Genomic DNA, 11344 nt, shown 5'->3' on the forward strand with positions numbered 1-11344 from the left:
GGACTGGTCCTCCTGGGAGCAGATGCGGCGGAGACGAAGGAATTGGGAGAATGGGATGGCGTTTTTACAGGGGGCAGGGTGGGAGGAGGTGTAGTCTAGGTAGCTGTGGGAGTCGGTTGGTTTGTAGTAGATGTCCGTGTTGATTCGGTCGCCTGAGGTAGGAACAGAAAGGTCTAGGAAGGGGAGGGAGGAGTCCGGGACTGTCCAGGTGAATTTGAGGTCGGGGTGGAAGGTGTTAGTGTAGTGGATGAACTGTTCAACCTCCTCGTGGGAGCACGAGGTAGCGCCGATACAGTCATCAATGTAGCGAAGGAAAAGATGGGGGGTGGGGCCAGTGTAGTTGCGGAAGATGGATTGTTCCACATACCCTACGAAGAGGCAGGCATAGCTGGGGCCCATGCGGGTGCCCATGGCTACTCCTTTTGTTTGGAGAAAGTGGGAGGATTGGAAAGAAAAGTTGTTCAGGGTGAGGACCAGTTCGGTCAGTCGAAGCTGACCGTCAGTCAAGGATGAACTTGGACTTCACCAGTTTCTTCATCCCCCCTCCCCCCACCTTGTCTCAGCCGAATTCCTCCAGCCCGGCACCACCTTCCTGACCTGCAGTCTTCTTCTTGACCTCTCCGCCTCCATCCTACTCCGACCTATCACCCTCACCTTGACCTCTTTCCACCTATCACATTTCCAACGCCCCTCCTCCAAGTCCCTCCTCCCTACCTTTTATCTTCTCCTGCTGAACACTCTCTGCTCATTCCTGAAGAAGGGCCTGTGCCCGAAACGTCGAATCTCCTGTTCCCTGGATGCTGCCTGACCTGCTGTGCTGTTCCAGCAATAAAGTTTCAACTTTGATCTCCAGCATCTGCAGACCTCACTTTCTCCCTGAAATAAAAATAAAGAACTGCGGATACTGGAAATCTGAAACAAACAAAATTGGAGAAACTCGGCAAGACTGTCAGCATCCATAGAGAGAAAAATAGCGGTTTTGTTTTGACTCCAGTGATCCTTCGTAGTGGCAACTGAGAAACAGTTGGGAGAGGGTAGTATTAATGCTGATGACCGAGATGGGTAAGAGTAGCGGGACAGGGTGTTGATGGAATGAATACAATACATGGAGATGGTGCCCAGAGAGAGAGTGAGAGAGTGAGAGAGAGAGATAACGTGAACAATCAATGTAATCTACCAAATCCCACAAGGCAGATCAGAATCAAAAGACATGAAGTCACAATTACATAATGAGGGACATGTCAGGAAAGTATGCCAAGTCAGCACAATAAACCACTTTTACCACACAAAGTTCCTGTTTGACACGAAGCCAAGATTGTTTCAGACCTCTTCCATGTCCATGGGAATGATTTATTTTGTCTGATTTTACCATCACTTCCAGAATCCGTCAAGCAAACTGTGGAGCACACTATAAATGCTGTTTTATGTTTATTGAGGTCACCAAAGGAGATAATTCAGGATGAGGGACTTTGATTTACTGCTAAACCATTCAGGGACCCATGTGACAAGTGGAGAAAAGACCACTTCACGATTTTTCTTGCATTCTCACACAAACATGGTAAGAATGCGCAAACTCCACAGAGAAATATAACCGTATCGTACAAACAATGATCCAAATAGAACAAACAAGATCTATAGCCACAATGCAATTCCTTACAGCAACACTTCTAAGTGTAATTATTTCAACACCGATGAACCATATTTGGGATTGAAGAGTGAATTAGGCCCCAAACATTACCTGAGAAAGTTCAATCACAGGGACGACAAATCAAAGAAAGAAGTAAAAATACAAATTGCTGGAGATACACGGTAAGTCAGGCAGCATCTGTAGAGGAGAAAGTGAGGGCTGCAGATGCTGGAGATCAGAGCTGAAAATGTGTTGCTGGAAACGCGCAGCAGGTCAGGCAGCATCCAGGGCACAGGAGAATCGACATTTCAGGCATAAGCACATGAAGAGAAGCAAAGTTAGATGAACAGATATTAAATAGCAAAGTGATATCAGGACCTAAGGAGAAAGAGAAGAAATTCTACTGAAGTATACTGCAAGAAGAACTAAAGTTGAAAGAAAGAGTCACACACTACAGACCAAGAGAATGGCTGCAATGGGCACAGGAATAGACAATAACTAGGACTAAAATAGAGAGTGAAGTGCACAGAAAATAGGACATAAGTAAAGAAGGAAAGCCAGTGAGAACATAACTACTTGACAGATGAAATTGCTGAAAGCAAAAGTCATGGAGTAGAGCAGAAAATAGACAGTTCTCAAGCTGGCAAAATGAATTGAATTGAATTGAATTTATTGTCACATGTACCGAGGCACAGTGAAAAGCTTTATCTTGCGAGCAATACAGGCAGATCACAGAGTTAAGTAGCATAGATAAGTAAATAAATAGGTAAACAGCAGCAAAAATAAAAACACAGGTACAGGCGAATGTTAAGAGTTTGTGAGTCCATTCAATATTCTAACAACAGTAGGGTATAAACTGTTTTGAAACCAGCTGGTGCATGTTCAGGCGTTCAGGCATTGTCTTCTCCCCAATGGTAGAGGTTGTAGAAAAACATTGCCACAGTGGGATGGATCTTTGAGAATAATGGTGGCCTTTCCTTGACAACAGGCCTGGTAGCTAGATTCTATAGATGGGAGGTTGGCCTTTGTGATTGTCCGGGCCGAGTTAACCACTCTCTGTAACCGTCTCCAATCTTGAATGGTACAATTGCCATACCAGGTAGTGATACATCCAGACAGAATGCTCTCGATGGCGCACCTATAAAAGTTGGCAAGGGTATTCGCCATCGTGCCAAATTTCCTCAGCTACCTGAGGAAGAAATGTTGTTGGGCCTTTGTAACCAGTGCATTCACGTGAAGAGTCCAAGAAAGCTTGTTGTGGATAACCACCCTCAGGAGCTTGACACTCCACTTGTTCTGCTGTTAATGTGTAGAGGGGCATGAGTAAAATCCCGCCAAAAGTCAATAATGGGTTCCTTGGTTTTGCCAGCATTGAGAGCAAGGTTGTTGTCAGTGCACCATTTTTTCAGGTCTTCTACCGCCTGTCTGTAGTCTCTTTCGTCGCCATCTGAGATTCTACCGACTGTGGTGGTGTTATCAGTGAACGTGTAAATGGCATTAATCTATTTTTTGGTGACACAGTCATGGGAATACAATAAGTACAGTAGAAGGCGGAGTACGCACCCCTGGGGGGGCTCCAGGTGTTGAGTGTTAGTGAGGATGAAATATTGTCCCCAATCTTAACAGATAGTGGCTAGTGGGTCAGGAAACTGAGGATCTAGTTGCAGTGAGTGCTTAGTCCGAGATCACTAAGTTTAGTAATCAGTCTTGAGGGGATAATAGTGTTGAAGGCTGAACTGCAGTCAATGAGTAGGATTCTTAGGTAGTTATTCTTGGTGTCAAGATGTTCCAGGGAGCAATGAAGGGCTAGTGATATGGCATCTGATGTGGATCTGATAGTTCAATAGGCAAATTGGTGTGGGTCAAGAGTAGTGGGAGACTGGAGTTGAATAGTGCCATGACAAGCCTTTCAAAGCACTTCATGACCATCGAAGTTAGGGCCACTGGGGGTAGTCATTGAGATATGCTGCATGAGCCTTCTTAGACACATAGATGATGTTGGCCCTCTTGAAACAGGCAGGGAAGTGGCCTGCTGCAGGGAGAGGTCGAAGATATCCGAGAGTACCTCTGCCAATTGATCTGTGCATCCTGTGAGTGCACGCCCTGGTTCTCCATCTGGTCCCAATACTTTCCTTGGATTCACACGAAGGAAAACAGATCTGACCTCTGTTGCAGTGACTGTTGGGATAGGCTGATCAGGACTTGTTGGAATAGGTGTTACCTCTCCAATAAAATTCTGCTCAAAGCGAGCATAGAAGGTGTTGAGATGATCTGGAAGGGATGTGTCATCGTCTGCTATCTTGCTCTGTCTCTTTTTAGAACCTGTGATGTAGTTCACTCCTTGCCATAGTCGCTGGGTGTCTATCTAGGTCTCTTGTTTGAGTAACTCTAGATAGCAGGGCAACACATGGGTATGGGTAGGTGGTCAGAAACCCATGGTTCTATGGCATCAAAGATGTTTCTGAAAAGCAAATTATTAGTCTGATGGCAAATAACAAAGTTAGCACTGGAATGGAATTGAGCTCCGGCAGCGGAGGCGAGATAAACTGGGCGGCATGGTAGCACAGTGGTTAGCACTGCTGCCTCACAGCGCCAGAGACCTGGGTTCAATTCCTGCTTCAGGGGACTGACTGTGTGGAGTTTGCACGTTCTCCCCATGTCTGCGTGGGTTTCCTCCAGGTGCTCCAGTTTCCTCCCACAGTCCAAAGATGTGCACGTCAGGTGAATTGGCCATGCTAAACTGCCCATAGTGTTAGGTAAGGGGTAAATGTAGGGGTATGGGTGGGTTGCGCTTCGGCAGGGCGGTGTGGACTTGTTGGGCCGAAGGGCCTGTTTCCACACTGTAAGTAATCTAATCTAAAAAAAACTGAGCAGAAATTACTGAACATTATGAGGATACATCGTTGGATAGTTTGTGAATGGATCAAAATAATAATAAATAGAAGTGTATTTTACAGATATACAAATAAATATTGCTAAAACATAATAAACAGAAAAATAAGAACTTTATTTCAAAACTTATTCACCATTTTGAATAATTTCATGATTTTCCTTGTCACTTTTGTGCCTGACATAAGCCAGTTTAGTTGCTTGAGCTGCTTCTCAATATACCAGACTTGAAATCCTGAGCCATTTTCACTCGCTTCTTTGTATATGGTTATTTTTGATAGTGCATTTGAAACTGAAGCTGATATCATCTAATGGGGTTTCTGATATTTTGATTCTAAATATATCCATAATCTGTTTGTTTTGATCATTACTAACATCAAGTAAGTTTTGATATTTTGTCAACTGAAACTTTAAGTTCTTTCTGCTTTAATGAGTTTGATTCATTCTATAAGAGAAAATAAGACAACTTTCATTTATAATTCATCTTCACCATAGAGAAACAATCCAAGCTGCTTCACAGAAGTCTAGTTAGATAAAAGTATGTAGAAAGCAAAACTAGTGCACAGTTAAAAATAGCCCTATGTAAAGAAGAGAGTTAAGAATCATTCAGAATTTCAAGTTTGGTATCTTAGAAGCAGCTCAACTAACTAAATTTGCAAATGTTAGGCAAAAAAACAAGGAAAATCATGACATTAAAAAAGTGGTGCTGCATGTTCAATAAGATGAATTTTTGAGAGGATGTGAAAGGAAAAGAGATTTATGGAGTGGAATCCTGCGTGCAGAACCTATAAAGATACAGTGGACAATGATGCCATAGAGAAGACATGCAATGTACAATGAGGTACAATGTACAAAGAGGTATTGAAGAGTAGTGCAAAATTCTTGAAGGATTTGTCAGTTGAAGGATATTATAAAAATACCAGGAAATGAAATATCAATGTATGTAAGTAGGTACAGGAGTAATGGGTGAACAGAACCTAGTGCGGTGAGGTTATGGGCAGTCATGTTTCAGAGGAGCTGAAGTTTATACAAAGCAGAGAATGGAACATTGACCATGAGATCACTGGATTGGTTAAGTTTGGAGGTGAGGCACAAAGGCACAGATAAGAATTTTGCAAAGTTGAACTGAAGCAGGTTCACAGATGATTGATGTTACAGGGGTGAAATTAGGCAATCTTTGTGATTAAGTCAAGTCAATAATTGGGTCAGGTGTTTAGCTCAAGAACAAATATGAAGCAACATTAACACAGTCTGGCTGAAGCTGAGACAATGGCCACAGAAAGCCAGCAACCAGTTACTAAGACAGTAGAAATATGCGGACTGTGCTTACTATGTAAAACTGATGGCATATTTGTTGACCTACATTTTTACAAATACCTGTAATTTCCCAAGGGTGTGTTGTTCATTCTTTTGGAATGCAGCCAACAGGGGACCTATGCATTTCCTGTAGTCTTAAAATTAAAGAAAACTTTGGAAATCTCCGTAAAACCGATTACAGATAACAAAAGCAGGCGAATGAGACCAATACTATCTGCATAGCTAATTATTCTCCATTAGAGTTATTTCTTCCCGAACTGTACTTGAATGATAGAGTAGGTTTGTGAAAAGATTTGTAGCTCGGGTGCTCGTTGTTGTGGTTCTGTTGGCTGAGCTGGGAATTTGTGTTGCAGACATTTCGTCCCCTGAAGCGCTTCACAGGAGGCTCCCAAGCACTGAGGATGTCACCTAGACAGGGGACGAAACGTCTGCAACACAAATTCCCAGCTCGGCGAACAGAACCACAATGATAGAGTAGGCTTAAGAGGCTGAATGGCCTTCTCCCAATTAACGCGTTTGCTGGAATGATTTTTTTCTGCCCCGAAAAATGTATCCGATTTTAACTAACTGTTTCCTCCACAAATGGCAAGACTGTCTCTGACCCGCGGCGTATTTACATTTTCTGCTGGTATCCAATAATTTAGTGCATTTTGTAAAGACGCACTTCGCCGTCAAGCGGCGTCTGTGAATCTACGCTCATTTAAACTTTACGGGATACAGATTTTAAAATTTATTTTATCTCGGCCATGATTTTACCCAGTGGGATATTAGCATTATCCGCGGAAAAATATCTTTCCATTGTTTTAATTCAGCACTTGACACATTTATCGTGAATGTTTAGCGGAGAGGGCCCCTTTGGATGAATATCTGTAAGCTTGCGTCCCGCAACGTGTTTCAGGAACAGCGAATGTTTTGATTCCGGTGAATCGGTGTCAAAAGCACTTTCTGTCAGGTCACAGTTATCATCCCGCATTCGCATTTCCAGCGCCTTACGCTGTTTTACACAATTGAGCCGACATCTTCAACACCAATTGAGGACGCGATGAAAACGCTTGGGTTGACATTGCGTGGTATTATCCGATGTGCACGTCGTGTGAGGAAAAGGCTCCGTTCTGCAACAACGTCAATTTTAAGCCATGATTTGGAGCAGCCGGTGTCGGACTGGGGTGGACAAAATTAAAAATCACAATACCAGGTTATAGTCCAAAAGGTTTATTTGGTGGCACTAGCTTTCGAACCACTGCTTCTCCTTCAGATAATTGTGAAGCAGGATCATGACACATAATTTATAGCAGAAGAGTAGTGTCATGCAGCTGAAATGATATATTCAATATAATATATCATTTTATATCATATTCAATGTCATTTCAGCTGCACGAACTAATCTTTTGCGATAAATTGTCTTATGATCCTGCTTCACAACCACCTGATGAAGAAGCGCTTCGGAAACTATGCCGCCAAATAAACCTGTTAGACTACAACCTGGTGTTGTGAGATTTTTAATTTTAAGCCAGTCTCTTTTATACTTGACAGTCGTCCAGCCTTAACTACAACAACTGTGCAAAGATACACCACATAAAAAGGCAAATAATAAAACACGTGTTTCACTAAAATCAAATAAATGCTAACTTTGGATTTGAGACTGACAAAAGAAGATACGAGAGCACGACTCACAAAAGTATGACGAAAAGAAAGGCTCAGTGGAGGCAATATGGCACTTGCAACGAGGGAACGTTTAAACCATTTCCCAAAGGCTAAACTCACACAGAAGACATGAATCAAAAACAGAAAGAGTCATCAGACGGGGGAGACTAATGTTTCATTTAGTTGGATGATATTGGGCTCAAAACTACACAAATTCCTGTTTTCTTTGGCCGTCAAACTAAACACCATTCCATCGCGAACTCACATCAAACGCTGTTTCCGGACCTCTCTCGGTGTCGGTCAAAGGTCAACGTCGTAAAACAACAGCTTCAAGGAGAGACGGGAAGCCGCATTTACGACGGTTATGACGTACGCGGGGGGCAGCGGGGCCGCGCGGCAGCTTCACTTTACGACAGTGCCTAGGTTGAGAGTGGAAACGGCCTCGAGCGACTGGCTGTATGTGGGTGCCGCGAGTGGCCGGCTTCTCCGTCTCGGTAACGAGTTGATCTCTCCCCGCCCCCTGCCTCACGCTTCCACCCTAACTGTGTGGGTGTCGGGCTCTGCCTGACAGCTCCCGGTCCTGTGCAGCGTGGCCTGGTGTGGTCCGGTCGGCTGCGGGATGTGTGAGTGCTGAGGGCGGGCGGTGAGTTCACCACCACCCCCCCCCCCCTCCCTCGCTACCCCCGCCCTCCCCCTCCCCCTCCCCGTTCTCCCGGTTAGATCGTTTTCTCTCACCCGCTGCTTTTGGCCCTCATGCCGACGCTGCGTTTCTCCGCTCTTTAGGATGTCTGATGTACCGCCCGGGCCTAGCGTGCTTTCCCCAGCCCCCACTGACATCTCGCCCCTCTCCGCTACTCTCAACCACTCGGGAGTCTACGGCAAAGTCCCGGGGCCGCAGCCAGGAGGGGGCGGCGAGCAGGAGCAGGAGGAGGAGGAAGCGGCTGCTCTGGACGGGGCTGACCAGGAACGTAGCGGGGAAGGCGGGCCACGTTCGGCGAACAGCGTCGGAAACTACCCGGAGCCCAACCGAGCCAAGAAGGGCGTCCTGCACCTTCACCACCATCATCACCACCACCACCACCAGCAACAGCAGCAGCGGCTGCTCAACGGCTGTGTTATAAGCCCCGAGCTCCACTACAAGGCGGAGTGCAAAGGCCGCCTGTCCTGCGCCGAGGCCGCAACCGCCGTCGAGTTTCATCCCGGACTATCACTGCCCGAAGGAGGCAGGAGGAAAGCCGACGGCAATTATTGTGAGAGTCCCAACGTGAATCATGCGAACCAAAGGACTGCCGAGGCGGCCGGCCCTAATGCACTCAACCCCAGTGATGGACTCGATCGGATTGCTATCAGCCCAGATGACGATGAGCAGTACCGCCTGGCCGCCTCGATAGCTGATTGTAGTTTGCACCCGGAACAACAGCCCGACAGTATACGATATGTTGGCTATGAGTCAGAGTTGCAAATGCCAGATATAATGAGGTTGATCACGAAAGATTTGTCTGAACCTTATTCCATATATACATATAGATATTTTATTCACAACTGGCCACAGCTTTGTTTTCTGGTAAGTCTGGTTTGGGTGGAGGGAGCTATATATCATATATAAATCGAAAGCAATGCTTTTAATAGAAATGTCGGTATAATATCCAGAATGTAACACCTTTTTGTAAGGATGGAAAATTAGTTGCAAAGGAAAGGTCACTTTGGCATATTGCATGCTGATTCCCACACTTTCAGTTGCTATCAATAGTTGTCATGCTAATGAGTGCAATTTTATTTTTGTAAGCATCTAGGCTTTAAGAACTTGCATTACAAAAGAATGAATTTGCCATGCTATTTATAGTCCTCAATGTGACGAATAACCTTGACTTTGCAGTTCTGTGAAAGACTAGATGAACAGTTCAAAGGCTTGTTTTAAAATCCATTGAAATCCTGTGGTGTATTACTAAACGTACATTTGCTATACTGACTTTTTTTTTAAAAGTAACACTCTTATTAATGCCACATCTTCTAGCGATGACTTGGATTGCTGTAGTTACTATAGACAAAGCTAATAACTTAAAAATTGTTTCACTTTTCGGCCTTTCTGCTTTTACTGAAACACAGCTGTGAACAGTGAGATGATGTGAATGTTTTTGGTTCAATGCAAAACAAAAGTATAATCTTATCAGTTACTTTAGTGACTACACGATGAAGACTTTCTTTCAGTTTCTTTTAGAGCAAGCCAAAAATGTGGCATCTACCCCACTACCTGAAAAATACTTGTTTCTTTTTAGCATAGAGTTGTGATTTTCTTGGGAGGTCGATAATCTTTTAAAAGCAAGCTGAAACTTTCAGTTAATAACTTAAATGATGACACACAAGATTTTGCATTTAAGACCATTCCTTTAACAAAAGACTGCTGTTAAATCTGTGTAGAAAAATGATCTTTTATGCCACAACACAGAGCATTTCCTGTTTTTCTTTAGCACAACCCAAAACACTTTACAGCTATGCTTTACACTCTTGTATAGATAGATATTCAATTCTTCCAGAACCAGTCCAAGGTGATTTTTAACTCTTGGATGTTTACTTCTAGTTCTTTTTCACCCTGGGAACTGTTAAACTCAAGAATTTCTTTCACAGTGAGCTTCATTCTGATGTTTTTACTGTTGTACCAAGCAAGGCCATTTAAACATCTTTAGAATTCCACATGAATTCAGCATTTTTGATCCAAGTGAGAGCCCTCACACATGCTCCTATGTGCTGAATCACTGAACTCGCTGCTTATAGGTGCTGTCTCTTCCCTGGATTCTGAAAGCTTAAGTTGCCTGAGAATGTCAAGGAGATCTTAGAAATTTTGAAAATACAAGGGGAAATGTTTGGGCAAGAGGTTATGATCTGAAAACTTCCAATTCCCAACGTTGAACCCAGAAGGCTTAAGGTGCGAAGCCCTTTGGAAAGTCCGTCAGTGACTTTGTTGTCCGATTAAATTTTTTACCTGATTCATCCATGACAATATGATACTATCCATCTTTCCCAATGGATTACACTGTGTCTCCTTTTACATCCTGACATAAGTTGAGAAAGACTGTGAATGTGTCCAGTCTCTTCGCTATCTAATTCAAATTAGTCATAGAGAAGGTTTGAATTGTACAGGAAAAATATCAAACTCTAAGAGCCTTTGGTTATCCCCAACATATCCATAGCTTAGGGTATGCTGATGACTGTGCAGTTGTAGCCCACATAGCAAGTTTTGTTAGCTTATCATTTTCTAACATCTTCCCTATGAGAGTTATTGTTAAAGACATTCAAGATTTGTGTAAAGATTTGTAGCTTGGGTGCCAGCTGTCGTAGTTATGGGTATATTTGCTGAGCTGGAAAGATGTTTTGTCCTTTGTCTAGATGACATCTTCAGTATATTGGAGCCTCTTGTGAAATGCTGCTGTACTGTCTTCTGGAATTTGTTGGTTCAGTTTCTACTACTTCCGGTTGTTCATTGTAGTGGCTGGTATATTAGGTCTAGGTCAATGTGCTTGTTGATGAAGTCCATTGATGAGTGTCATGCTTCTAGAAATTCTCTGGCAGTCCTCTGTTTGGCTTGACCTATGATTGTTGTGTTGTCCTAGTCAAATTTGTGGGTCCTTGTCATCTGTGTGTGTGGCTACTAGCGACGGCTGGTTGTGGCATTTATCGAGTCATCGAGATGTACAGCATGGAAACAGACCCTTCGGTCCAACCCGTCCATGCCGACCAGATATCCCAACCCAATCTAGTCCCACCTGCCCATATCCCTCCAAACCCTTCCTATTTATATACCCATCCAAATGCCTCTTAAATTTTGCAATTGTACCAGCCTCCACCACATCCTCTAGCAGCTCATTCCAT

The 11344-nt window shown here is 43.8% G+C and overlaps 1 protein-coding gene and 1 long non-coding RNA gene across 5 annotated transcripts in view; one reads left to right on the forward strand and one right to left on the reverse strand.

Annotated features, from left to right (window-relative positions):
• Positions 1 to 7853, reverse strand: part of LOC122553633 — a 59697-nt gene extending 51844 nt beyond the window's left edge. The window contains exon 1 of one of the 2 annotated variants that reach the window (XR_006312774.1): positions 7508 to 7853. This is a non-coding gene — a long non-coding RNA (uncharacterized LOC122553633). The remainder of the gene's footprint in view (positions 1 to 7507) is intronic. The other variant, XR_006312775.1, reaches the window with a different exon arrangement.
• naa30 (N-alpha-acetyltransferase 30, NatC catalytic subunit) overlaps positions 7831 to 11344 on the forward strand; it is a 39764-nt gene continuing 36250 nt past the window's right edge. The window contains exons 1-2 of one of the 3 annotated variants that reach the window (XM_043697738.1): positions 7831 to 7846; positions 8261 to 9041. In XM_043697738.1, the coding sequence (XP_043553673.1) occupies positions 7842 to 7846; positions 8261 to 9041 (786 nt within the window). In that variant the 5' untranslated portion in view covers positions 7831 to 7841. Of the gene's footprint in view, positions 7847 to 7872; positions 7972 to 8260; positions 9042 to 11344 lie in introns of those variants that run through there. The other 2 variants (XM_043697740.1, XM_043697739.1) reach the window with 2 other exon arrangements.

Source organism: Chiloscyllium plagiosum, chromosome 10, assembly GCF_004010195.1.
Source record: "Chiloscyllium plagiosum isolate BGI_BamShark_2017 chromosome 10, ASM401019v2, whole genome shotgun sequence".
Taxonomy (NCBI): Eukaryota; Metazoa; Chordata; class Chondrichthyes; order Orectolobiformes; family Hemiscylliidae; genus Chiloscyllium; species Chiloscyllium plagiosum.